Source organism: Panthera leo, chromosome E1 (genome assembly GCF_018350215.1).
Source record: "Panthera leo isolate Ple1 chromosome E1, P.leo_Ple1_pat1.1, whole genome shotgun sequence".
NCBI lineage: Eukaryota > Metazoa > Chordata > Mammalia > Carnivora > Felidae > Panthera > Panthera leo.
This window is the reverse complement of record NC_056692.1, coordinates 44,747,126-44,774,653: the sequence shown is the minus strand read 5'-3', so window position 1 is coordinate 44,774,653 and position 27,528 is coordinate 44,747,126. Positions and strand designations below refer to the sequence as shown.

Here is a 27,528-nt window from a genome sequence, read left to right as displayed (position 1 = left end):
AAGTTTGGATCTAAAGTACTAACAAAGCAAATACATTTCCATCTTTCTTCCACACCTCCCAAATGGAACTTTTGGAAACCATAAAATTTATTCTCAAGGAAGAGAGCCTAAAGCATAACACTTAAGGTAATTTTTTATTATTTTTTATCATTTTCTATGGTTCTTTCTATAAGAATTTTATATCTAAGAAGTTTACATTAATAAAAAGACTTCTCACAACATAGAACCATGTGAACGATGTCTATGTAAATGTCACCTTCAACTGACAGGTGCTTCAGAATCTTACAAAATTCTTTACCTGACATCTCCATCTTCATGTTTCCTAGAAAAGTGTCTAAGTTGCTGTCATCAACCTTACTTCCTAGGAGAAAAATAGAAGCGGTAAAAGCTATGAGAATGGGAAATGCTAATAATTTTCAATTTCAGAAAAATACTTCCTATTATCTTCACATCGCTATATTCCATTTCAGTGTGAAAAGAAGAGTCTTTTGACATGTATTCAGATGCACACTTTCAGTTCTTCTATCAGAAATAGAAACATGTTCTTTTGATCATTTTAAAGAGAATATGGCTATAAGCACAGGAACATTTAACCCAGTACAGCCCATATGATATTAGACAAGAAGTGTTACTGGCTGATGTTGAGGGAACAGTTAGGAGCCACTATGTAAAATGTGGTAGGGGCACCTGGGTGGCTCAGTCGGTTGAGGGTCCGACTTCGGCTCAGGCCATGATCTCACAGTCTGTAAGTTCGAGCCCTGTGTCGGGCTCTGTGCTGACAGCTCAGAGCCTGGAGCACGCTTCGGATTCTGTGTCTCCCTGTCTCTCTGACCCTCCCCCGTTCATGCTCTGTCTCTCTCTGTCTCAAAAAAATAAATAAACATTAAAAAAATGTGGTAAATAAGGAGTCATGTAGCCATAGAATGGGGAATCAATTTTCAGCTTGTACTCAGAGGAAAAAGTGATTTCTCTTCCAAAATGATACATTCGGTATTCTCTGCCAGCCAATTCATCAGGAAGATATAACAATCATAAATGCAGATGAGCCAAATTAGAGACTCTAAAAAGTATATAACAGAACTGACAAAATTTCATGGAGAAATAGAAAATATAACAATCATAATTAGAAATGTGAGCATCAAAAACACATGAGAAAAAGGTAGTAAATAACAAACAAGGCCAACATGGTTAATAGTGCTTAAATATTAAGTTTAGATCTGAAACTTTTTGGAAGCTAAGGCATAAAGGGGAACTCGGGTTATTACCTACTCAAAGAAGCACACTGGTCTTTGGAAGAGAGATTTTTTTTTTTCTGATATTAAATTTCAAGGAGTGCCTGGGTGTCTCAGTCAGTTAAGCATCCAGCTCTTGATTTCAGCTCAGATCAGGATCTCATGGTAAATTGTGGGATGGAGAGCCACATCAGGCTTCACGATGGAGCCTACTTAAGATTCTTTCTCCCTCTCCCTCAGCCCCTCCCCTGCTGGTGAGCACACCTGCCCTGTCTCTCTCTAAAAAATCAATCAATCATCTAAATTTCAAGACACTTTTCATCACTAAATAATCTAATGGGCAACATCTTCTGAAGATATAGTGACACTCTTGATATGGCCATTTTTTTTTTAATTTTTTTTTTCAACGTTTTTTATTTATTTTTGGGACAGAGTGAGACAGAGCATGAACGGGGGGAGGGGCAGAGAGAGAGGGAGACACAGAATCGGAAACAGGCTCCAGGCTCCGAGCCATCAGCCCAGAGCCTGACGCGGGGCTCGAACTCACGGACCGCCAGATCGTGACCTGGCTGAAGTCGGACGCTCAACCGACTGCGCCACCCAGGCGCCCCTTGATATGGCCATTTTTAACACCAGTTCCCAAAAGCAGTTGATATATACTATTAGGAAGTTGTCTCAAAAAAGGCATTTCTAGGGACGCCAGAGTGGCTCAATCAATTAAGCATCCGACTCTTGATCTCAGCTCAGGTCTGGATCCCAGGCATCTCTACAAAACATCTCTTCATAAATATTTTTTTGCTTATCAAAGCTACATATATGTGCTTATCCAAAAGTAGGTGGACATGGTCAAAGAAGTAAACCTTGAATTTCTGCAACCATAGAGGGCACTTAAAAATGGACGATATGAAGTGGTTTGAATGTGTGTATAATTTTGGCTTGGTGTCAGAGATATTCTTCTCACTTACACGTGCAAAATGTAAATCATTCCTTCCTTTTCAGCACCATCGTGGCAAGAAAGGGCAGCTTATCAGAGAATTCAGAGGCCTAAGGTTACAGAAATACTATGCAAACCCAAAGAAGAAAAGGGTCTTTAACATTATAATTGACAAACATTGTGCTAAAATTAAACTTTGAATTAGTGTATAAAGAGAAACTAGGGGCAAAAACATGGAGCCCATACAAAGAAATAACCAAAGAAAACAACGTTGAAATAACAAAAGATGGGGCGCCTGGGTGGCTCAGTCGGTTAAGCGGCTGACTTCAGCTCAGGTCATGATCTCGCAGTCTGTGAGCTCGAGCCCCGCATCGGGCTCTGTGCTGACCGCTCAGAGCCTGGAGCCTGTTTCAGATTCTGTGTCTCCCTCTCTCTCTGATCCTCCCCCGTTCATGCTCTGTCTCTCTCTGTCTAAAAAATAAATAAACGTTAAAAAAAAAAAAATTAAAAAAAAAAAGAGAAAAAAAAAGAAATAACAAAAGAAAAAAAACAAACCTGAAGAAAAATTTTCCTAACAGTAACAAAGATTTTCACTCATTTCTTAAAGAAGAATTATTGTAAATCAATATCAGGAACCCACTATTTATCATTTTAATATGTCTCACACAATTACACTTGAGTTAAAGTAGAGTAACTTGCAAACAGTGTAATTCTAAGTGCTGGTTTAGTCATTTTAATTAATGTGATTTTTTTCTTCACAAGGTCCTCAGTGGAAAGATAACTGCAGTTAAGACTCTGGTCTCAGACTAGGCAGAAGAGGTAACTAGAGCTCTCTAAAGGGCATGTTCTCATGTGCTACATACACATTTGACATGTGTGGAGTAAAGAAACTAGACAATTATGCCAGTGGTAAATCAGTTTAAGACCATCTCAAAATCTAGCTAGGGTTTTCCCAAGAGATCTATAACCTACATATCATTAGCTATCTCCATTCAACTGAAAATTCTTACTTTCAGGTAGAAATGAAAATCCTGAATTGACTAAATTGCCAATGAACCCTTCTAAATTCACTTTCCCATCTTCTGAAAGAAAAAATGCATGTCAGAGAACAAGGAATATGAACAGAGATTGGCAACTGTAATTGCTATACTGAAAAACGTTTGATATTTTGTAGATTCCATCAAAAAGACAGACTCATGCGTATCATTCAGACACATACCCTCCTACCGTATAGATCCTCCTCTGTATGATGCTACTTAAAATAAGTAGAACCCAAGTGGGTAGTTGGTAGAAAAGAGCTCGGATAATCCATGAAGTGGATAAACCCTTTAAGGATTCTTGAAAAGTTCAAACACATGCATGTCAGCTAAGATAAAGGATACCTAGAAATGTTAAATGCTCACCCGTGATAGCCACATTCTTCAGGGATCTTTGAATCGCATCTTGGGATAATGGAACTCCTATATTTTTCATCATGGAGTCTAGATCATCAGGAGTGACCTCATTTTTCCTAATGGCGGCCAAAGTTTTCAAGGGGCCTTCTTTTTCTATATTCAAAAAAATATGCAATATACGAAGTTAAAAAATATGTAATATTCAGTGGGTCCTGAGTGACAATAATTACTACTAGTAGTACTACTACTGCTACTTCTACCACTTATTAAGTATTCAGCTTAGTGCTTGCTAAGCACTATGCTAAGTGCTTTATACACACCATCCCATTTTATCATTTAAAAAAAATTTTAGAATGTTTATTTACTTTTGAGAGAGACAGAGACAGAGTGAGAGTGGGGGAGGGGCTGAGAAAGAAGGAGACGCAGAATCTAAAGCAGGCTCCAGGCCCTGAGCTGTCAGCACAGAGCCCTAGGCGGGGCTTGAAACCACAGACCGCGAGATCATGACCTGAGCTGAAGTCGGATGCTTAACTGACTGAGCCACCCAGGCACCCCTCCACCATCCCATTTTAATACAAAGATTCTGTGAGGTTGTTACCAATATTTCCCTTATTTAACAGATAAGGAAACCTAGCCTTAGAGAGGCTAGTCTGTCTAAGCATACACAGTTATTAAATGTAAAGCCAAGTGTGAAGTGCAGGCTATCTGATTTCATAGAACGTTTAGGCGCTAGGCTAAACAGGGCATTGTAAATATTTAATTTGAGATTGAGGAATGATTACATATAAAGGAATCTCAGGACATCCACTTATACTCATCTCTGGCATATCAGAGGCTGGGAATTCCATTAAAGCTAGGATAACTAAGCATAAAAGTAATTCTAGCAATTCTCTTGCCAAAAATTAGATAACCAGCCATAGTTTGATGTGACTATTCTTAATTTTTTTCATTCAATGGATACTTGGATATATCCAACACATACATACAAAAAGTCCCCCAAATAATGGAAGGATCAGCACTGCTATCAATACCAAAAAAAGGTAACATTCATTTCTGAAAGTATCATGGTTCAATTGTTCAAGTAAGAAAACAAATTTTAAATGTATTATGATAAACACTATCATATCATAAACATTAATCCTGTAAGAGATTTGCTTATAAACCACATACCTAGGAGAGTTTTATAGATCCCATTCAGAAAACCAGAGATTAAGGACAAAATATTTTGTCAGTTGAAAAAACATACCATTTTGGTTACATCCTAAACACCTACAATCTAGGGAATAATTTCATTTTTGTAGCTACCTAAATTAGGCCTTCTGAATTTTGTTCAGTTTCAATCTCGGGAATTAAAATTTAGAGGAAATTAAGCCATTTCAATTAATCTCAAGAACAAAGGCTCCAAGGAGACCCAGAAGTTCCACAGATATCACAGATATCTCACAGTTGGAGATGTCAATTAAATGAACACATTAAAACCAGATTACATTCAATGCCTCATGGCTAAGGCAGTGGAATAATGAGAAGAATACCTCTTACAAAATATGGAGGAAGCTTGTATGTTTCAACATATTCCTACATGTTTCAATAGTTAATCTTCTCATGATAAAATCCCATTTTTATGAACATATAATAGGATAAAAAAAGAAAAGGTAACATTGATTTTTTTTTTTTTTTTTTTTAGTATAGCTGACACACAATGTTACATTAGTTCCAGGTATACAACTTAGTAATTTGACAAGTTTATACGTTACGCTCTGTTCACCACAAGGGTAACCACCATCTGTCCCATTACATCACTATTACAATATCATTGACTGTATTCTTTATGCTGTGCCTTTTATTCCTGTGACTTATTCATTTCATAACTGGAGGCCTGTATCTCCCTCTCACCTTCACCCTTTTTGTCCAACCCTCAAGACCCTCCCTTCTGGCAACCACGAAGTTGTTTCTGTATTTATAGGTCTGATTCTGCTATTTGCTTATTTATTTATTTGTTGTTTGTTTGGCTTTATTTATTTATTTATTTATTTATTTATAATTCTTCTTTGTATTTTTAAGTGAACTCTACACCCAATTTGGGTCTTTTTTTTTTTTTAACATTTATTTATTTTTGAGACAGAGAGAGAGCATGAACAGGGGAGGGTCAGAGAAAGAGGGAGACACAGAATCTGAAACAGGCTCCAGGCTCTGAGCTGTCAGCACAGAGCCCGACGCGGGGCTCGAACCCATGGACCGTGAGATCATGACCTGAGCCGAAGTCGGATGCTTAACCGACTGAGCCACCCAGGCGCCCCCCCAATTTGGGTCTTGAACTTAAAAGCTTGAGATCAAGAGTCACATGCTCTACCAACTAAGCCAGCTAGGTGCCCCTGTTTGGCTTTTTTTAGATTCCACTTATAATTTGAATCATATGGCATTCATCTTTCTCTGTCTGATTTATTCCACTTAGCATAATACCCTCTAGGTCCATCTATGTTGTCTCAAATGGCATGATCTCATCCTTTTTATGGTTTCCTTATTCATTCAGCTATTAACACTTAGTTAATCCCTTTTGAGTGATGGAAAAATACTATAAGTTCATAAAATTTAAGTCAAGAAAAGGTCAGGACTAGGATCCCTTACTGATTCATCATCCAGAGTACATTTGTTATATACATGATGTGCTTCAGCATTAGAAAACTGCACAAATGCATATAGTCAAAACTAAAGGATTCCACTCAAAATTTTTATTGTTAAAAAATTCTCACTTACTTTGAACTTTTGTAAAATATGGTATTTTCATTAACTGAGTCAGGAAATCTTTTAAGTTCACTTTCCCCTCATCTGAAAATGAAACATCAAGAAATGAATGGTCTTTAACCCAAAGATACAGAGGGATGAGGTCAAAAGATATGCATGCTTACCAAATCTTCAGAACCAAGTTAGTCCTGTTTTCTAACTCTGATTCTGCTAAACACACCTCAGACTATAAAAAGGAACATGATTATGATAACTCTTGCAGTCTTTTTTGTTGTAGAGCCAATGAGTGTTTTATGAATTTTACATATATTTTAACCACTTGGGACCAGTGTTTTTTGGTATGTGACATTCTCTGAATTTTTCAGCATTACAAGTCCTACTACCACTATCTATGTTACGAAGGAAGAAGATATTCCCTACAAGTACCATAAACCAAACCCCAACCGAAATACCTAATGGAGACTATATATATACTTATAAGCAAAGATATATTAGTAAAGGAAGTGTGCATCTTTTGTTTTTTATTGGCCATGTATTTGGAACTGAAGAAGAAGAAAAGTACCCCTTTGCTTTGCATGTAAGTTAAACCTCCCACTGGCAGGATTCCAAAAACACCACTGTAGCCCTTTGAGGACTGTGGGGAAACCAAACTGGTAAGTGTGTGTCACCACACTAAGGCTTGGCCCTGCATTTCAGGGGCTTGAGAGAGCTGCACAGCTCCTGTCCAATAAAAACGTATGATTCAAACCTCAGGAGGCAAAGCAATGGGATGAAGACAGGAAGATTATACATCCCTAGGATAATTCAATATGAGAATAATCCAAAGCAAATTCTCACCCAAGCCTAATAGGGAAAATCTAATGTTGTTGAACTCACTGCATTTGATTCCTAATCAATCAGCTCTGTGGGTTTATGAGTGAAAGTAAACACAAGTGTGATATGTAATAAATGACTCAGAAAAGAAATACTTACTATCAAGAGAAATGGATGTAAGCATCTCCTGCAATTCTTCCTCTGGCAAATAAATCCCCAAGCCTTTCAGTATAGGTTTTATATCATCAACAACAACTTTTTCATTGGTGACTTTGTTTAAGGCCTTTGCAAGTTCATTAACCTCTATCAAGAGAAAATACTTTCAGTTTAGATGCAAATTCTAAACAATTAGCTTAAACTATGATTCAAAAAACTAATATAGATACCTAGCATTTTTTTAAGCATTCACCTTAAATATTCTCTTGAGGTACATACACATCTAACTCTCATTTTATACCTACAAAATAGATCACTTATAGGGCAAACTCGTAGTAGAAATTAAGCCTTGATATCTGTCTCCTTCTGTCCATCTATCTTTGCCTCTCAAGTTTCTTACATCCTTTCTGTATGTGTCCAGGGATCTCTCTGCTGCCCCTAGTCACTGCCACCTCAAATCTACCTCTTTCCCGTTCCTTTATTAAACTTAATTTGTCTTATACTGATTCTCTTGTACTTAGATCTGAGAACCTTGGTATACACAAGTAACAGCTAATTAATCTGCTGATAGAATTGTTATTGTTTTTAATATATGAAATTTATTGTCAAATTGGTTTCCATACAACACCCAGTGCTCATCCCAAAAGATGCCCTCTTCAATACCCATCACCCACCCTCCCCTCCCTCCCACCCCCCATCAACCTAGAATTGTTATTTTTTAAATAATTTTTTAAATAATTTAAAAAATTTTAATTTTTAATAATTTTTTAATAATTTAACAATAATAATTGTTAACAGAAGAGAGAGCTTTGCTTCCCCCTCCATGTCAGTTTCCTTCTTATTTAATAACAATACTTTAATAGTGGCCTAAGATAGGTAATACAAAAGAATGTCTTAATGATAGTAATTTCTGATGCTGTGAAAGATCCTACAGAGCTTTTTTTTTAGAGGTTAACTATCTTTCCTATCACTTTAAGTAGTTATGTATTCTGTCTAGGAAAAACCCGTATTTATTCTCTAATAGTATATAATCAATCTGAATTTAGCACTTTGGAATATGGATTTATAACTTCTGACTGTGATGACTGTACTTCCTAGGTACAAAATTTGCTGACACTGCCTTTGTATTCAGGTAAAACTTTTCTGCCTAGAAATAGACACCTAAAAATATGATAGCTATAAGGTAGTTAGTAATTCCATTATGTATTTGGGGAAAGACAAACTCAGCCATATTATAATTTGCAATGTTATAAAGTAGGTATTTTATCATTCAGATTTTGTGCATTCCCAAATCTATCCCACATCTTTCTACTTTATTCCTCATAGACATCTAAGTCATTCTCACATGTTTTGTTTGGGCAGGCTAGTCTCCTCATCTAGAATATACATCTAAATTCTCTCCCCAGTCCAGCAACCAGTTCAAGCTCTATCTGCTCCTTTAGGCTTCCCCAGATTATCATAGTTCGTTCTGATATACCATTATATATAATAATGGCATAATATCAGTATATATAAGATGTATTCTTCTCATTATACTTAAATTCTTGTAGCTCTTATGGCTGGTGCCACATGATCTAGTATACAATCTTCTAAATGTCTTTTTTTCTCTAATCTCACCATAATCTCCCTTGTGAGCACAAGACCCTTGTGCTATAATACTTCTACGATCTCTACTATGCATACCAAATAGACTCACTAATTGTTACTTGATTATTGACTATTTAATGTATTTTCTCCTCTGCTCCCTTAATGTTTCCATTCCTCTATCCTATTGTCATGCCTACCTACTATTCTACTTCCCTCCATTCTGTATTACTGAGCTTCTCAAATGAGTAATTTAGTATTTCTTGCCCCTATTTCATCACCCAATCTCTATTTTAAGCTCCCATAGCTCTCTTGGAACAATACTACTTTACATTTGACACTTTTTATAACTTATGGGGTACTTCTATATTAGTTCTTTTGACAGCCACAAAAAAATCTTATGAAATATATAGGACATGTACTATTATCTATAGTTCAGCACATATACCTGTATTTTATATTTAGATGAAGTGATTTGTCCAAGATCATGAGGAAGAAAACATTAGACTACAGGTCAAACATTCTGATGCAGAGCACAATGCTTCTGCTATTACAAAGAACAGCAAATAACCTCTCAATCCCCTTCTTTGTCGGATCTAATAATCTTAGCCTTCACTGTCCTCTGTACAATTTGGGTAGCTGACTACCTGCTCTCACGTCTTAATTAGCTTCCTTCCTTCCAATTACAGAATTAGTACACGCCGTGCCACGTGCTTAATGATTTACATTTTAACGGTGTTTGGTCTTAATACTCTTTAATATCAAGTTTCATTTCATTTAGCAATGTATTTTCAACATTTTCCCTTGTCAGCATATTATTCTAGGAGTATTATTTTAAATGACCACATAGTATTCCACTGCATCCTATCTTCCTAAACCAAAATTCAGTGGAATCTTAATAATGAACCCTCTTAGAATTTTCTTTCAGAAGAATTGGCCCAATTTACACAAATACGTAGGTAGTGAAAAAAAAAAAAAAAGCCATTCATTTCACCACATCCTTTCCAACTCCTATTTCTCCTTATTCTCTTCTTATTCTTCTGGAAGAACTTTAAGATCATGCTGTCAATCATTTCCTCCAACACCTTCCCACAAAAACATCTCTTCAGGAATTATATTACATTTATCAATTAAAGAGAAGTGACTTATGTATGATATGCAACATCTATCCATAAAATGGTAAAATCTTTCTCATTTTACCTACCACAATCTTTCTCATTTTACCTTAAGGGGATTAGCATTAACTCAAAGATTGATAAAACAATCAAAGTAATGAAATTGACTAAACAGATTAAGAATCTAGGCTAAAAGGTCTTGGTCATTGCTTTTTCTTCTCTATATTATCTCTGAGATTTATTTCTCCTGATTGTTATCCAGCTGTTACCTCCATGAGGCAATTACATGGCCAAATTGCATCTCCAGCTTTTCTCATGTGCCTATTTCTCTGGATAGTCTCTGAGGTACCATCATTGCTACTAACTTGAAATAAATATACTTTCAACTAGATTCATTCCTTCATTAACCTAAGTTGGAACCCATGGTTCTGTTTTCATTTGTTTCTCTCTAAACCCAGACACCACAGTTTTTTCCCCTTTTAGCATATCTCTTTCATTCATTTTTCCTTACTAGTCCATACTGAGGACCCTATTCAGGTCCTCACCTCCCCAGGCCTGTATTATTTCCAAATTTTTCTAAATACCATTAAATACTTTCCCTCTCTCAATCCAATCTCCACACTGCAATGGGAGTGACTAAATTGATCATATCACTCTGTTGTTTAAAATCATTTCATTGGGGGGATCTGGGTGGCTCAGTCAGTTAAGCCTCTGACTTCGGTTCAGGTTATAATCTCGTGGTCCGCAAGTTCGAGCCCCACATTGGCCTCTGTACTGACAGCTCAGAGCCTGGAGCCTGTTCAGATTGTGCCTTCCTCTCTCTCTGCCCCTCCCCTTCTCACTCTGTCTCTCTCAAAAATAAACATTAAAAAAAATAAAATAAAAACACTTCATTGGTTTCCATTATATTTTGAATTTGATTCAAATTCCTTAAATTTTTTTTTCAATATATGAAATTTATTGTCAAATTGGTTTGCATACAACACCCAGGGCTCATCCCAAAAGGTGCCCTCCTCAATACCCATCACCCACCCTCCCCTCCCTCCCACCCCCCATCAACCCTCAGTTTGTTCTCAGTTTTTAACAGTCTCTTATGCTTTCACTAGACTTCAGCCAGAAAGGCCTTTCAGTTTCTTAAACATATGTGTTATTTCCTACCCTAGAACCATTCACAGCTTCTTCCTCTTGTCTGAAAGACGCTTCTGCCAACTCTTCCAGCAGCTGATTCCTTCTAATCCTGTAGGTTTCAGCCTAAATGTCACATGTCAGAACATGCTTCCCTGGCCATCCTATTTAAATTAAGTCACTGCACCTTAACGCTCTACCTCCTCCTTGTACATTTTCTCCTTAACATTTAGCACAATTTGTAGTTATTTATTTGCTCATCTGTCTTTCTTCAGTGAATTCTCTGGGGTCAGAGACCAGTATTTACCTATCTTGGTTACCAGCATAGTGTCACTCATTTGCTGACTGAATGGATTAAATAAACGATCTTCCTGCTTCTAGTGGCTCCTTAGTCCAATCCACTGTTAAATCAATCTTTAGAGACAGCTTAGTACCTGACACTCTCTTGCCCAAAGACTATAGTGAGACCTGTTTTGAGCAAAACATTTAATATCTCCTCCAATGTAGACCTACCAACTATCTCTCATTCCTTATCTTTCAAATCCTACTTACGCCTCTGATCTTTTCTTCCCTTTTAAATCTCTAGGTGTCAATGTTTTCTGGTTTTCCCTCTACCTATCAAGCAAGATGCTACCCTTCCTTCACAGTTCCTCCATTTTTTTCATAGGAATCTAATCTTCACCTAAACTCTTAAAATAATATGCATCACTAATTTGCCCTTACAGAATACTAGTTATATTTTTATGTAAATGACCTATCTTTTCATCTAGATTTTAAGATTTCTCACGGCCTACTTTATGCATATTTTTGTGTTCAATATATGTGTGCTGATCATGATAATATTAATCTGTAAGTTATAGCATTAAATGAATTTTGAAACTGAACCATTAACCTATAATACAGCAAAAAAAATAGCTGCACATGGAGTCCAACACTTGCTGTGGGGTCTTAGGTAAGGTACAATTTCCTCGAACTTTACTTTTCTCTTTCTTTATTGTAAGATTTCTACTTAACAGGATAGTCATAAAGAATAGTTAAAAAATAAATTATGTGAGGAGCGTCTGGGTGGCTCAGTCGGTTAAGCGTCCAACCTCGGCTGAGGTTATGATCTCACGACGATTTGTGAATTTGTGATTTCAAGCTCTGCATCAGGCTCTGTGCTGATAGCTCAGAGCCTGGAGACTGCTTCGGATTCTGTGTCCCTCTCTCTGTCCCTCCTCTGCTCATAGTCTCTGTCCCTCTCAATATAAATATATATTTTTAAAAAAAGAATAATTATTAAAAAATAAATTGTGTGAAAGTGCTTGGTAAAACATCAAACACTATGCAAAAATATTATTTGCCAACCATTAATGATATTATTTGAAACCAAAGAAAATAAAGTATACCTTTAGAGACTATGAAATAAAACTATGTACTTTTGACCCTAAGATACTTTTAATACTGAAAATAAGAGTTAAAGAAGAGTTTTGGTAAGTTCATAAAACATTAGGCAATTAACTCTTTTTTTTTTCAATATATGATTTTTTGTCAAATTGGTTTCCATACAACACCCAGTGCTCATCCTAAAAGGTGCCCTCCTCAATACCCATCACCCAGCCTCCCCTCCCTCCCACCCCGCATCAACCCTCAGTTTGTTCTCAGTTTTTAAGAGTCTCTTATGCTTTGGCTCTCTCCCACTCTAACCTCTTTTTTTTTTTTTTCCTTCCCCTCCCCCATGGGTTTCTATTAAGTCTCTCAGGATCCACATAAGAGTGAAAACATATGGTATCTGTCTTTCTCTGTATGGCTTATTTCACTTAGCATCACACTCTCCAGTTCCATCCACGTTGCTACAAAGGGCCATATTTTGTTCTTTCTCATTGTCACGTAGTATTCCATTGTGTATATAAACCACAATTTCTTTCTCCATTCATGAGTTGATGGACATTTAGGCTCTTTCCATAATTTGGCTATTGTTGAGAGTGCCGCTATAAACATTGGGGTACAAGTGCCCCTATGCATCAGTACTCCTGTATCCCTTGGGTAAATTCCTAGCAGTGCAATGCTGGGTCATAGGGTAGGTCTATTTTTAATTTTCTGAGGAACCTCCACACTGCTTTCCAGAGTGGCTGCACCAATTTGCATTCCCACCAACAGTGCAAGAGGGTTCCCGTTTCTCCACATCCTCTCCAGCATCTATAGTCTCCTGATTTGTTCATTTTGGCCACTCTGACTGGCGTGAGGTGATATCTGAGTGTGGTTTTGATTTGTATTCCCTGATAAGGAGCGACGTTGAGCATCTTTTCATGTGCTTGTTGGCCATCCGGATGTCTTCTTTAGAGAAGTGTCTATTCATGTTTTCTGCCCATTTCTTCACTGGGTTACTTGTTTTTCGGATGTGGAGTTTGGTGAGCTCTTTATAGATTTTGGATACTAGCCCTTTGTCCAATATGTCATTTGCAAATATCTTTTCCCATTCCGTTGGTTGCCTTTTAGTTTTGTTGGTTGTTTCCTTTGCTGTGCAGAAGCTTTTTATCTTCATAAGGTACCAGTAGTTCATTTTTGCTTTTAATTCCCTTGCCGTTGGGGATGTGTCGAGTAAGAGATTGCTACGGCTGAGGTCAGAGAGGTCTTTTTCTGCTTTCTCCTCTAGGGTTTTGATGGTTTCCTGTCTCACATTCAGGTCTTTTATCCATTTTGAGTTTATTTTTGTGAATGGTGTGAGAAAGTGGTCTTGTTTCATTCTTCTGCATGTTTCCGTCCAGTTCTCCCAGCACCATTTGTTAAAGAGACTGTCTTTTTTCCATTGGATGTTCTTTCCTGCTTTGTCAAAGATCAGTTGGCCATACGTTTGTGGGTCTAGCTTCTGGGGTTTCTATTCTATTCCATTGGTCTATGTGTCTGTTTTTGCGCCAATACCATGCTGTCTTGATGATTACAGCTTTGTAGTAGAGGTTAAAGTCTGGGATTGTGATGCCTCCTGCTTTGGTCTTCTTCAAAATTACTTTGGCTATTCAGGGCCTTTTGTGGTTCCATATGAATGTTAGAACTGCTTGTTCTAGTTTCGAGAAGAATGCTGGTGCAATTTTGATTGGGATTGCATTGAATGTGTAGATAGCTTTGGGTAGTATTGACATTTTGACAATATTTATTCTTCCAATCCATGAGCAGGGAATGTCTTTCCATTTCTTTATATCTTCTTCAATTACCTGCATAAGCTTTCTATAGTTTTCAGCATACAGATCTTTTACATCTTTGGTTAGATTTATTCCTAGGTATGATGCATAGGGGCACTTGTACCCCAATGTTTATAGCAGCACTCTCAACAATAGCCAAATTATGGAAAGAGCCTAAATGTCCATCAACTGATGAATGGAGAAAGAAATTGTGGTTTATATACACAATGGAATACTACGTGACAATGAGGAAAAATGAAATATGGCCTTTTGTAGCAACGTGGATGGAACTGGAGAGTGTGATGCTAAGTGAAATAAGCCATACAGAGAAAGACAGATACCATATGGTTTCACTCTTATGTGGATCCTGAGAAACGTAACAGAAACCCATGGGGGAGGGGAAGGAAAAAAAAAAAAAAAAAAGAGGTTAGAGTGGGAGAGAGCCAAAGCATAAGAGACTCTTAAAAACTGAGAACAAACTGAGGGTTGATGGGGGGTGGGAGGGAGGGGAGGGTGGGTGATGGGTATTGAGGAGGGCACCTTTTGGGATGAGCACTGGGTGTTGTATGGAAACCAATCTGACAGTAAATTTCATATATTAAAAAAATAAATTAAAAAAAAAAAGATTTATTCCTAGGTATTTTATGCTTCTTGGTGCAATTCAATTAACTCATTTTTAAAGTGAGTTAGATATTTTCAAAATTATACTCAAAAGTTAGATAATTCACACAGGGCATCCATCATGTGACGCTGCAAAATGTTTCTTGGTACCACAATCGAAAAGACAAAGATTCAAGTTGGAAGGATCACTGATCCCAATAAGTTAAATATATGAAGTTCCAAAGGGTGTCTGGGTGGCACAGTCAGTTGAGCGTCTGACTTTGGTTCAGGTCATGATCTCACGGTTCGTGAGTTCAAGCCCCATGTCGGGCTCTGTGCTGCCAGCTCAGAGCCTGGAGCCTGCTTCAGATTCTGTGTCTCCCTCTCTCTCTCTGCCCCTCCCCTGCTCACACTCTGCCTCTCTCTCTTTCCAAAATAAATAAACAAAAAAAATTTTTAAAAATAAAAATAAATTAAAAGAATAAATTTCCATCAGAATGAGAATTCACATGTTCTCTATGCAACTATAAAAGGGAATGAGAAAGGCCTTTATATTCTGATATGAACAAATATCCAAAATATATTACTGTATTAAAAAATCAAGGATACAGAACAATGTACGTATCATGCTCTCACGTAAAAAGTGAGGGAGGGATATATATATATCATATATATATACACATATATGATATATATATGATATATGATATATGATATATATATCATATGATATGATATATGATATATGATATGTGATATATATATGATATATGATATATATGATATATGTATCATATACATATATTCATACATATATACATACATATATTCATATTTTCTTGAATGATCTAAGTACTTCCTGCCTCAAAAATAAATAAAACATTAACAAAAAATTAAAAAAAAAAAAGAAACTAGTTACTTATTAGTTAGTTACTGGGGAAAAGGAATAGGAACTGAATAGACCAGGCAAGAAGATTTTCATTGTGTACCTTTTTTTTTTTTTTTAACGTTTATTTATTTTTGAGACAGAGAGAGACAGAGCATGAACGGGGGAGGGTCACAGAGAGAGGGAGACACAGAATCTGAAACAGGCTCCAGGCTCTGAGCTGTCAGCACAGAGCCCAACGCGGGGCTCGAACTCACGGACCGCGAGATCATGACCTGAGCCGAAGTCGGACGCTTAACCGACCGAGCCACCCAGGCGCCCCGCATTGTGTATCTTTAAATACTTTTTTACTTATTTTTACTTAAAAAATTTTTTTTAATGTTTTATTTTTATTTTTGAGACGGAGAGAGACAGAGCATGAGCAGGGGAGGGGCAGAGAGAGAGAGGGAGACACAGAATCCAAAGCAGGCTCCAGGCTCTGAGCTGTCAGCACAGAGCCTGATGCTGGGCTTGAACCCATGAATTGTGAGATCATGACCTGAGCCAAAGTCGGACGCTTAACCGACTGAGCCACCCAGGCACCCCAATACTTTTTTATTTATGATCTGTGTGAATGTATTACCTAATCAAAAACCTTAAATTTATTAAAACATTTTTAGGGTCATGTATTTTTGGCAACGTTGTTAGAAGATATATTATTTGCTTCAATTACAAACTTGTAATGTTTCAAACTAGACTTACATGAACACAGGAAGCTCACCTTCATCTGAATACCCAAAATACTGAACGTATACCATTCATTTAATCTTGTAGCATATTAGTTATATGTTGATGTAAGTAGTCCATCACTTTTCAACAACTAGCTAAAAGTTTCCTATATTCTAACTGTGTTCAAAACTTCCTAATTATTCTCACCTCTAAAATCTCGAAAACGCTTAATGCTCTTCAGTGCTAAAAGGGCAGTCTTTAGAGAAGTATCTCCCTTTTCTGTGAAGACAAAAACAGAACAAAGAAAAATTAGTAGATTCAAGAAACATAAAGTACTTCCACAGTGAGCTAAATCGGTTCTCTTGCTGCCCCTTAAAGCATCTTATGGTTTTCTAGCTACGTAAACTTTTGTCCTGAATGCAATCTACAGTCTGCCTATTTAAATCCTATTCATGTCAAAACCAGCTCCTAAGTCTAGATTTCTAAAAAGCCTTTTGTTGAACCTAGATGATACCCTCTAACCAATACTCTTTCCTTTTCCTTTCCTTCCCAAACTATTTTCTGGAAAGAAATGTTCTTATTCATCATAATCATATTGTCATTCACACATCAAACTGGTCTTATCTAGCTTCCACCCTCTCAAAACTGCTTTTACCAAGTTCACCCATTAACTATTTATTGCCAAGTCAATGAATACTTTTTTTTGGTCTTATTTAATACTTTCCTCTTTTATTCCCAAATTAATGAATACTTCTTAATTTGTTGGTCTTATCTAATACTTTCCTCCTTCAAACTCTTTTTTCTCTTTGTTTTGTTGCTATAGCTTTCTTTTGGTTTCTCTCCTACCGTTCGTTCTAGTTACTTCCTGTTACGTCCTTTATAAACTATTCTTTCTCCACCATTACTTAAATGTTAGCATTTCAATGTCCTTGGCCCTCTTCTTGTTGCACTCTATAAACCATTCCTGAATTCTCTTGTAACTACAAACTGTATGTTGCTGACTCTCAAGTTTCTATTTCTAGGCTAGACCATTGTCTACTGCACATCTTCAACTCCGTGTCCACTCCATGCCCTCAAACACAATATTTCCTTTTTGTGTGATATATTGAATGTGGTTCAATGAATTCAATGTGCGATATATTGAATGTGATTCAATGAATTCAGTGAATTCAAATGAACTGATGATTTTATTTCCATGCAAATAACAACTCTTTGGGACAGATCAGATACATTTTTTTACTTCCATATTGCCAAATTTTAATTTGATCAGTTCTATATTTATCCCCCTGTGGCAGCTGGAGCACTGACAGTAGACGGAAACTTTCCTCATTCCAGTCTATCAAGGAAAATCTGCAGTTAAAAACTTTGATCAGCAGGCATTCAGAGAATGGTAGGTGGCAAATAAAGATCCTAGTGGATTATTCTAATTGCATTTTGTTTTACCTTCATAACTTAAGAAGCTGTAAGAAAAGAGAGAGGACAACTTTCTGTGTGTGTTTTTTTTAATATAATTTATTGTCAAGTTAGCTAACATTCAATGTATACAGTGTACTCTTGGCTTCAGGAGTAGAATCCATGATTCATTGCTTACATACAACAACATACAGTGCTCATCCCAATAAGTGCCCTCCTCAATGCCCATCACCCACTTTCCCCTGATCCCCACACCCCCATAAATCCTTAGTTTGTTCTGTGTATTTAAGAGTCTCTTATGGTTTGCCACCCTCTCTGTTTGAAACTACTTTTTCCCTTTCCCTTCCCCTATGATCTCTTGTTAAATTTCTCAAATTCCACGTATGAGTGTACACATATATCTCTCTTTCCTTGACTGACTTATTTCACTTAGCATAATACCCTCCAGTTCCATCCACATTGTTGCAAATGGCCAGATTTCATTCGTTTTCATTACCGAGTAGTATTCCACTGTATATATAAACCACATCTTCTTTATCCATTCATCAGTTGATGGACATTTGGGCTATTTCCATAATTTGGTTATTGTTGATAGTGCTGCTATAAACATTGGGGTACATTTGCCCCTATGAATCAGCACTCCTGTATCCTTTGGATAAATTCCTAGTAGTGCTATTGCTGGGTCGTAGGGTATTCTGCTTTTAATTTTTTGAGGAACCTCCACACTGTTTTCCAGAGAGGCTGCACCAGTTTTCATTCCCACCAACAGTGCAAGAGAGTTCCCATTTCTCCACATCCTCACCCACATCTGTTGTTTCCTGAGTCGTTAATTTTAGCCACTCTGACCTGTGTGAGGTGGTATCTCAGTGTGGTTTTGATTTATATTTCCCTGATGATGAGTGATGTTGAGCATCTTTTCATGTGTCTGTTGGCCATCTGGATGTCTTCTTTGGAAACGTGTCTGTTTGTGTCTTTTGCCTGTTTCTTCACAGGATTATTTGTTTTTCATGTGTTGAGTTTGGTAACTTCTTTATAGATTTTGGATACTAGCCCTTTATCCAGTATGTCACTTGCAAATATCTTCTCCCATTCCATCAGTTGCCTTTCAGTTTTGTTGATTGTTTCCTTTGCTGTACAGAAGCTTTTTATTTTGATGAGGTCCCAATAGTTCATTTTTGATTTTATTTCCCTTGCTTTTGGAACTCTCATCACTGTTATTTAACAGAGTGTTGGAAGTCCTAGCTTAAGCAATCAGACAACAAAATGAAATAAAAGGCACTCACGTTGGCTAAGAAGAAGTCAAACTTTCACTTTTTGCAGATGACATGATACTCTACATGGAAAACCCAAAAAACTCCACCAAAAAGCTGCTAGAACTGATACATGAATTCAGTAAAGTCACAGGATATAAAATCAATGTACAGAAATTGGTTGCATTTCTATACACCAATAATGAAACAATAGAAAGAGAAAACAAGAAATCAATCCCATTTACAATTGCACCAAGAACCATAAAATACCTAGTAATAAACCTAACCAAAGATGTAAAACATCTATATGCTGAAAACTATAGAAAACTTGTGAAAGAACTTGAAGAAGACACAAAGAAGTGGAAAAACATTCCACGCTCATGGATTGGAAAAACAAATATTGTTAAAATGTCGATACTACCCAAAGCAATCTACACATTCAAGGCAATCCCAATCAAAATTGCACCAGCATTCTTCTCAGCGCTAGAGCAAACAATGTTTCAATTTGTAGGGAGCCACACAAGACCCTGAATAGCCAAAGTAATGTTGAACAGGAAAACCAAAGCAGGAGGCATCACAATCCCAGACTTCAGGCTCTACTACAAAGCTGTAAACATCAAGACAGTATGGTACTGGCACAAAAACAGACACATAGACCAATGGAATAGAATACAGAACCTAGAATTGGGCCCCCAAGTGTATGGCCAACTAATCTTTGATGAAGCAGGAAAGAGTATCCAATGGAAAAAAGACAGTCTCTTTAGCAAATGGTGCTGGGAGAACTGGACAGTAACATGCGGAAGAATGAAACTGGACCACTCTCTCACACCATACACGAAAATAAACTCAAAGCGGGTGAAAGACCTAAATGTGAGCCAGGAAACCATCAAAACCATAGAGGAGAAAACAGGCAACAACCTGTTTAGCCTCAGCCGCAGCAACTTCTTACTCGACATGGCTCTGAACTTTCTGTGGTTTTGACAGTTGTATTTACATCCTTCTTTAACGAACACTGTACGAAGTTTTCACAGACTCTAAGTATGAATCTAGTTTGAAGTGTCTAGTGTCAATTGGCACAATGGATGCAGAGAAAAAAGAACTAGGATAATTGGATGCGCTAGATATATAAAAGTATTGACTAATGTTATTACAAATTATTTTTATGATATTCTCTTATTTATTTTCACCACTTTCTTTACTGGTGTATTACTTTATATTGAAGACAGAAGAGGTAAACACAAAATTTAAATAAAAGAATGAAAAATTAAGATGAGGCAAAATTAGGTCTAAAACAAGCAATAACTGGATTAATTTGCATCTTCTTTTTAAAACAAAATCATTTTATTATAAATCAACCCTCCCATCTCAGTTTAAACTGTTATTTTGGGTTTTATAACATATATCTGAAAGGAATTAGTTTTCACATATTAATTGGTTAAAAGAATGAGCATTTCTGAGAAGTCAGTTTTAATGTAAACCAATGACTATTTGTCTAACAATTTCTTACTTTTTAAACAATTGAAAACAAGAAACTTGAAGATTCATCTAGGGGGCAAACTTTAAAAATGACCACCTACCCAGTGGTAGTGTAGTTCCTATTAATTTTTTTATGTTTTTATTTTATTTCTGAGAGAGAGAGGGAGGGAGGGAGGGAGGGAGGGAGGAAGGGGCAGAGAGATAGGGAGACACAGAATCCGAAGCAGGCTCCAGGCTCTGAGCTGTCAGCACAGAGCCCGACACGGGGCTCGAACTCACAAATGGTGAGATCATGGTCTGAGCTGAAGTCTGATGCTGAGCCTCCCAGGCACCCCTCCTGTTAAATTTTTTAAAGCACTATGTACATATTGTATATTCAGAAATATGCAAGTACTTATATTTTTCCCGTTAGTTGGAAGAACCTGCAAAATAAATGAGATACTGTGATGTAGGTCAAAGTAAGAAGTGGAAACCCAAACAAAAACATATGTTTCTCATTTGATCTTTCTACCTACCTCACATTGTATTATGGCTGTAAATATTTAACCTGTTCTCCCCACAGAATACTTTTAATTTGCTTACAGTTTAAGTATTCATTTTTCATCAGTAACCAAATGCTCAAAATGTATCCTCTCCTCATAATTCTCATGGAAATTTCTCCAAAATAATATCACTTTTCTCAAACAGTTATAAAGCAAAATTGTCTCAATGATGCTAAACATGGCATGTTATTGAAATGTAAAAGGCTTCCACATCTAACTGAATGAATTAAGAAAAGCTTCAAGGAGGTTACATTTTTACTGACTTGGCGGCATATTTGAAGGTTGACAGAAAGACTCATACGGAAAATGTATATAAGTGAGTATGATGCGTTCTGGAAACTATAAGTAGTTTTTTAATTTTGGATTTAGTTTAAATTATTCTATTTGTGTCTATTAAGTGTCTTGAAACCTTACAAAAATGTGTCAGAAAGTTTGTGGGCAAAGGTTAATCTTAACAGGTCCAGTAACGGGAACTAGATTTAAAAAGGCCTTGTGCATTTTGTGAAGGAATTTAGATTTATCTATTCTCATTTCAATCTCTTCCCTCCATCATGCCCTTCATCAAACACAATATATCCTAAGCTGAATTCATCTTTGCACTACAGCCTCCTCCTATATTCCCCAGCTTATTAAAATGCATCACTTGGGTGCCTGGATGACTCGGTTAAGTGACCGACTCTTGATCTTGGCTCAGGTCATGATCTAGTGGTTCGTAAGTTTGAGCCCCACATCAGCTCTGCGCTGAGAGGATGGAGCCTGCTTGGGATTCTCTCTTTCCTTCTCTTTCTGCCCCTAGCCAGCTCACACTCTTTCTCTCAAAAATAAATCAATACACTTAAAAAAAAAAAAAAGACATCACCATGAAATGTCTCCCAAACCAGAAGTCTGTTAATCATTCTCAATTCCTCTCTCTTTTCCTTCCCTAACTTAACCAAACAATGAAGAAGTTCTGCCTCCTAGAACTCATATCTGTTCCCTTCTTCCCATCCCTGGAGCCAATGCCTTACATCAACACTCATTACTTTTAACCCGAATTCTTGCATGCCTTCTAAAATGTGTCCTTGCTTCCAATCTTGCCCCCCTCTGCTCTTTCTTAACACTGCTATCATAATGCCCATTACAAAGTGCAAAATTAGTCATGTCACTTTTCAAATTTGACTTCTTCAATGACTCCCTAGAGTCTTCAAGATAAAATTCAAACTCTGTTGCTCAGAGAACAACAAAGATAAAAACAAAACCCTTCTGGATCTGCTCTTGACTATATGGCCACTTCATTTCTTTCTTTTCCCACTCCTTCCACCACTATGCACCATCAAGTTGATAGTCAAACATCAACCTGAACTGTAAAGCTTGTTAAACACACACACACACACACACACACACGCACGCACACACGCATGCACACATACACCTTGGCCATGATTCAGATATTCTGGGTTTTTAACAAATTCCTAGGTAGTTCTGATGTAAATCAGTCTGAGATCCAATGCTGTAAGTCCTACTGGACTACTTAGAGTTCCTTGGCTTCTCCATGAGCTTTGTTCTTCTGTACTTTGTACATACTGAACATTCCTTCCTAACTCCTTTCAGCCCCTTTCCCTGCACCTGCAATTCTTGGCTAGTTCCTACTCATATTTCAAAACTCAACTCCAACAGCATCTCCTCCAAACAGCCTCTCTGACTACCTTATCCAACCCTGTGTGGGTTAGGTACCTATTGTATACGTTCCCATAACACTCTGTTTACCTCTGTCGTGGTATTTAACAATTGGAATTCGCGTTGTTTGTCATCTTGACAGACTGTAAGCTCTTTTATCTTTATATACTTAGTGTCTAGCAAGCAACAGTGCTTAATAAACTTTCATTGAATGAATGAAATAGCTCACCTCTGAACTCTCATACAACTCAGTATCATCACTTGTGGAGGAAAAAACTCAGTCCTCCTCCTGTGTTTCTTCTTTACTCTCACTCTACGGCCACACTTACAGCACTCTGACACTAGATATGTGGGGGGTTTTCTCCCACCAAGCAATTCTCTGCAACACCAACTGAGTGTCATACAATTTAACGCAATTCTGACACTATCTACCTGGAGATGGCATCAGGTCTCACAGGTTAAGGGTTCAGTCCCATGAGACTGCTCCCCCTCCACTGCAGATGCCAATCACAAGTAGTAGGTCCCCAGGTTACCTACAACTTCTGTCCAACTTGGCTACAAATTGGAGGTTCCCATGACTTTCTCTCCCTTGGACTCAATTATTTCCTAAAATAGTTCACAGAACTCAGGGAAATACTTAACATTCATCAGTTTATTAAAGGATATGATAAAATATACAAATGAACAGCCAGATGAAGAGATACATAGGGTCTGGGAGGTCTGGGAGCATCCCAAGCACGGCAGCTCTGTCCCTGTGGAGTTGGGTCAGTTATCTTTCTGGTATGTAGATGTGTTCACCAACGTGGAAACTCCCCAAACCCCATACTATTAGGATTTTATGGAGACCTCCTCACATAGGCATAATCAATGATTCACTCCATTTCCAGACCCTCTCCGTTTTCTGAAGAATGGGGGTGGGGGATAGAGCTGAAAATTCCAAAGTTCCAATCATGGCTTATCCTTATGGTGACAAGTCCCCACCTAGAAACCAGAAGCCTTCCCAGAATCACCTATTAGAACAAAAGATGCCCCTAGAGTTCTCATCACTTAGGGATTTGCCAGTGTTTTAGGAGCTCCGTGCCAGGAATGGGGTTGAAGGGCAAATATATATTTCTTATTATAAATCACAACACATCACATCACTATGTCCCTGGCTATTATTCAAGTACTGCCATATACCATTGTAAATTCACTAAACTTTTATCTCTTATATTGTTATATACCCTTTTGTTGTTTACAGCTTGCCTCACCAACTAGACTGAAAGCTTCCTATGAATATTTTATATTTACTCGATTATCTGACACATTACATGACCCCTTACATATCAAAGACACTCAGGATCAGGTCTGTCCCATAGCCATGCAGGCCAGGCACTGCCTAACGCTGAAGGGTGCTGTTTACAAGCACCCATAAGTTGTGCTGTACAGCGGCTCCAGTCAATATGATTAATGAAACAATGCTTCAACCCATTTAATAATGGAATAAAGAAAATACTTTTAGGAACTGAATTTAAATGAATAAAAGAACCACATAATAATTGGCAAAATTTGAAAATTATACATTGTTTTCTCTGAAACCTCTTAGGATTCAATCAGTCTCCTCCCACAAATGTCTCCTGCAGAGGGGAGAAAGTCCTCCCTCAGTCTCTTCCTGGCTCAGAGCAGTTTCCCTTCAGCACAGCTTTCACAGAGAATGACCTTGCCTTCCCTGAAGATGCTAAAAACATACACACAGATACACTCTGATGGAATCAACACAGGATACTTCATGGGTCGTAAAAAATCTTATTAATCTTATTCAAAGATTTTTCTGTCAAGATAAATCTATGATCTCAGTAGACACGCTCTCTTAGAGTACTTTTTCCATTAGGATAATAAAGAGAAAAATTATTGGGGAGTGATGAATGGAGGATAGGGAAGGGGAACGGAAAATTTGCTATCAGTTTATTTGGAAAGTCAACATAGTTATAGATACCATCAACATCAAGCGTTTTCACTAACATCTGGTGTTCTTCAGGCTTTACAGAAACATTGAGGTAATCAAAAGCATCTTTCAAGCCACCAATCTGAATTCTGTTGCAGTTCATCAAGTTGACAGTTTGGAGGGCAGTACATAAACCTGAAAACACAGGGGGATTCTATAGGTCATATATTTCAATTAATATTATCATTATGATTCCAAAATTAATAAGCCAAACATCCCTTTATTCCAAGCATATTTCCCTGAGATGTTCAGTTATTTTTGTCTCAAACTAAAAAAACTAAGATGACTCAGTTTTGTTTTTGTTTTTTAACTTAACTGCCTTACCAATGAGTTACACAAATCATCATACACTCAAGGTATCAGCTTCTCAAAAGTTAAAATAGGCCATTGCATCTTTTAGGGAAATGTTTCATTGTATATCCATGAGACAGAATTTGGGGCTTACCTCTGTCTATATGAAATAGCCCAAATTTCAGAGTATAAAAATATTAGTCCTGAATTTTCTTCTGCTTATTTTGCTACTGCTTTCATTTTTTGCATATTCTTCATAACTTTCACTCTATTATTAGAAGTCCGCCAAGGAGTGTGGGAGTATTAAGGTGCCCCATTCCCAGCTCTTATCTAAAACCTCTAGGGATTTTCCCTTCTAAATGGGGTCCTTAGGATTAGAGCCAAGCCTCTGTCTGCCTTTTCAATGACTCACACAAATCATGGTACATCCAAGGTCACTGTTTGGATTATAATCTCTAGTTTATCTAAGAGAATATTTAAAAGGAGGCAAAGTACTGGTACTCAAAAGAATTGCAGGAAAGAGTTGTACTATTTAGTAAGACATTATTAGATACGACATTTTCCAACAAATCCTAATTCATGAGTGCCTTATTTCTCCAATAAATCCCAGCAGGTTTTTTTTGTAGAAATTACAAACTGATTCTAAAATCCACATGGCAGTGTAAAAGTCCTAGAATAGTCAAAACAACTTCTTTTTTTTTACATTTTTTTAATGTTTATTTTTGAAAGAGAGAGAGCGCGAGAGAGCGAGCGAGCAAGCAGGGGAGGGGCAGGGAGAGAGGGAGACACAGAATCTGAAGCAGGCTCCAGGCTCTGAGCTGTCAGCACAGAGCCTGACATGGGGCTCAAACCCACGAACCATGAGATCATGACCTGAGCTGAAGTCGGACGTTCAACTGACTGAGCCACCCAGGTGCCCCAGTCAAAACAACTTTTTAAAAGTAGAACAGGGGCGCCTGGGTGGCGCAGTCGGTTAAGCGTCCGACTTCAGCCAGGTCACGATCTCGCGGTCTGTGAGTTCGAGCCCCGCGTCAGGCTCTGGGCTGATGGCTCGGAGCCTGGAGCCTGTTTCCGATTCTGTGTCTCCCTCTCTCTCTGCCCCTCCCCCGTTCATGCTCTGTCTCTCTCTGTCCCAAAAATAAATAAAAAACGTTGAAAAAAAAAAAATTAAAAGTAGAACAAAGTTAGAGGGCCAATACTACCTGAATGGTTTCAATGTTTATTGCAAAGCAACAGGAGTCAGACAATGTGGTTTGTGTAAAAACTGACAAAGATTAATAGAACAGAAGAGAGAATCCAGGAAATAAATATATATGTATATTTATATGATTTGTTACAAAACTACAAAGGAATTTCCGTATAGAAAGTATAGAGAAAATACAATCTTTTCAACAGTGGTGCTGGAACAAATGAAGGTCCATATGCAAAAACAAAACAAAACAAAAAGGAACTCTGATCCATACTTTATTCCACATATAAAGATTAACTCAAAATAGATCACAGAGCTAAAATACAAAACCAGAGGTGCCAGGGTGGCTCAGTAAGTTAAGCATCCGACTTCAGCTCAGGTCATGATCTCCCCGTGAGTTTGAGCCCGCCTCAGGCTCTGTGCTGATAGCTCAGAGCCTGGAGTCTTGCTTTGGATTCTGTCGCCCTCTCTCTCTGCCCCTCCCCCACTTGTGCTTTCTCTCTCTCTCTCTCTCTCTCTCTCTCAAAAATAATTAAAAATATTAAAAAAAATATTTTTTAATGCAAAACCAAAACCCATAATACTTTTAGAAGAAAACATAATAAAACATTTGTAACCTTGGGTGAGGCAAAGATTTCATACATGTGCCACCAAAAGCACAATATATAAAAGAAAAAAAAACTAGTTAACTGGACTTCATCAAAATTAAAACTAATGCTCTTCTAAAGACACTTAAGAAAATGAAGACACTCAGAGAAAAATGTGCTCAGTAGAAGACTCGGAGAAAATATTTGCTAAGTATATATCTCATAAAGGACATGTATCCAGAATACAAACAGAAATACAAAAAAACCCATCCAACTTTATTTATTTTTTTATTTTTTTTAACGTTTATTTATTTTTGAGACAGAGAGAGACAGAGCATGAACGGGGGAGGGTCAGAAAGAGGGAGACACAGAATCTGAAACAGGCTCCAGGTTCTGAGCTGTCAGCACAGAGCCTGACGCGGGGCTTAAACTCCCGAACTGTGAGATTATGACCTGAGCTGAGTCGGATGCTTAACCGACTGAGCCACCCGAGCACCCCAAAACCCATCCAACTTTTAAATTTTTTTTTTAACGTTTATTTATTTTTGAGACAGAGAGAGACAGAGCATGAACGGGGGAGGGGCATAGAGAGAGGGAGACACAGAACTGGAAGCAGGCTCCAGGCTCCGAGCCATCAGCCCAGAGCCCAACGCAGGGCTCGAACTCACGGACCGTGAGATCGTGACCTGAGCT

General features: G+C 37.6%; 1 protein-coding gene across 1 annotated transcript in view; it reads right to left on the bottom strand.

Annotated features, from left to right (window-relative positions):
- Window positions 1-27,528, bottom strand: part of LOC122205887 — a 256,567-nt gene that overhangs the window by 208,648 nt on the left and 20,391 nt on the right. Inside the window, exons 9-14 of the mRNA XM_042914498.1 lie at window positions 24,760-24,903; window positions 16,655-16,726; window positions 7,275-7,418; window positions 6,315-6,386; window positions 3,570-3,713; window positions 299-361 (exon numbers count right to left, since the gene is read on the bottom strand). Coding sequence (XP_042770432.1) covers window positions 299-361; window positions 3,570-3,713; window positions 6,315-6,386; window positions 7,275-7,418; window positions 16,655-16,726; window positions 24,760-24,903 — 639 coding nt within the window. The remainder of the gene's footprint in view (window positions 1-298; window positions 362-3,569; window positions 3,714-6,314; window positions 6,387-7,274; window positions 7,419-16,654; window positions 16,727-24,759; window positions 24,904-27,528) is intronic.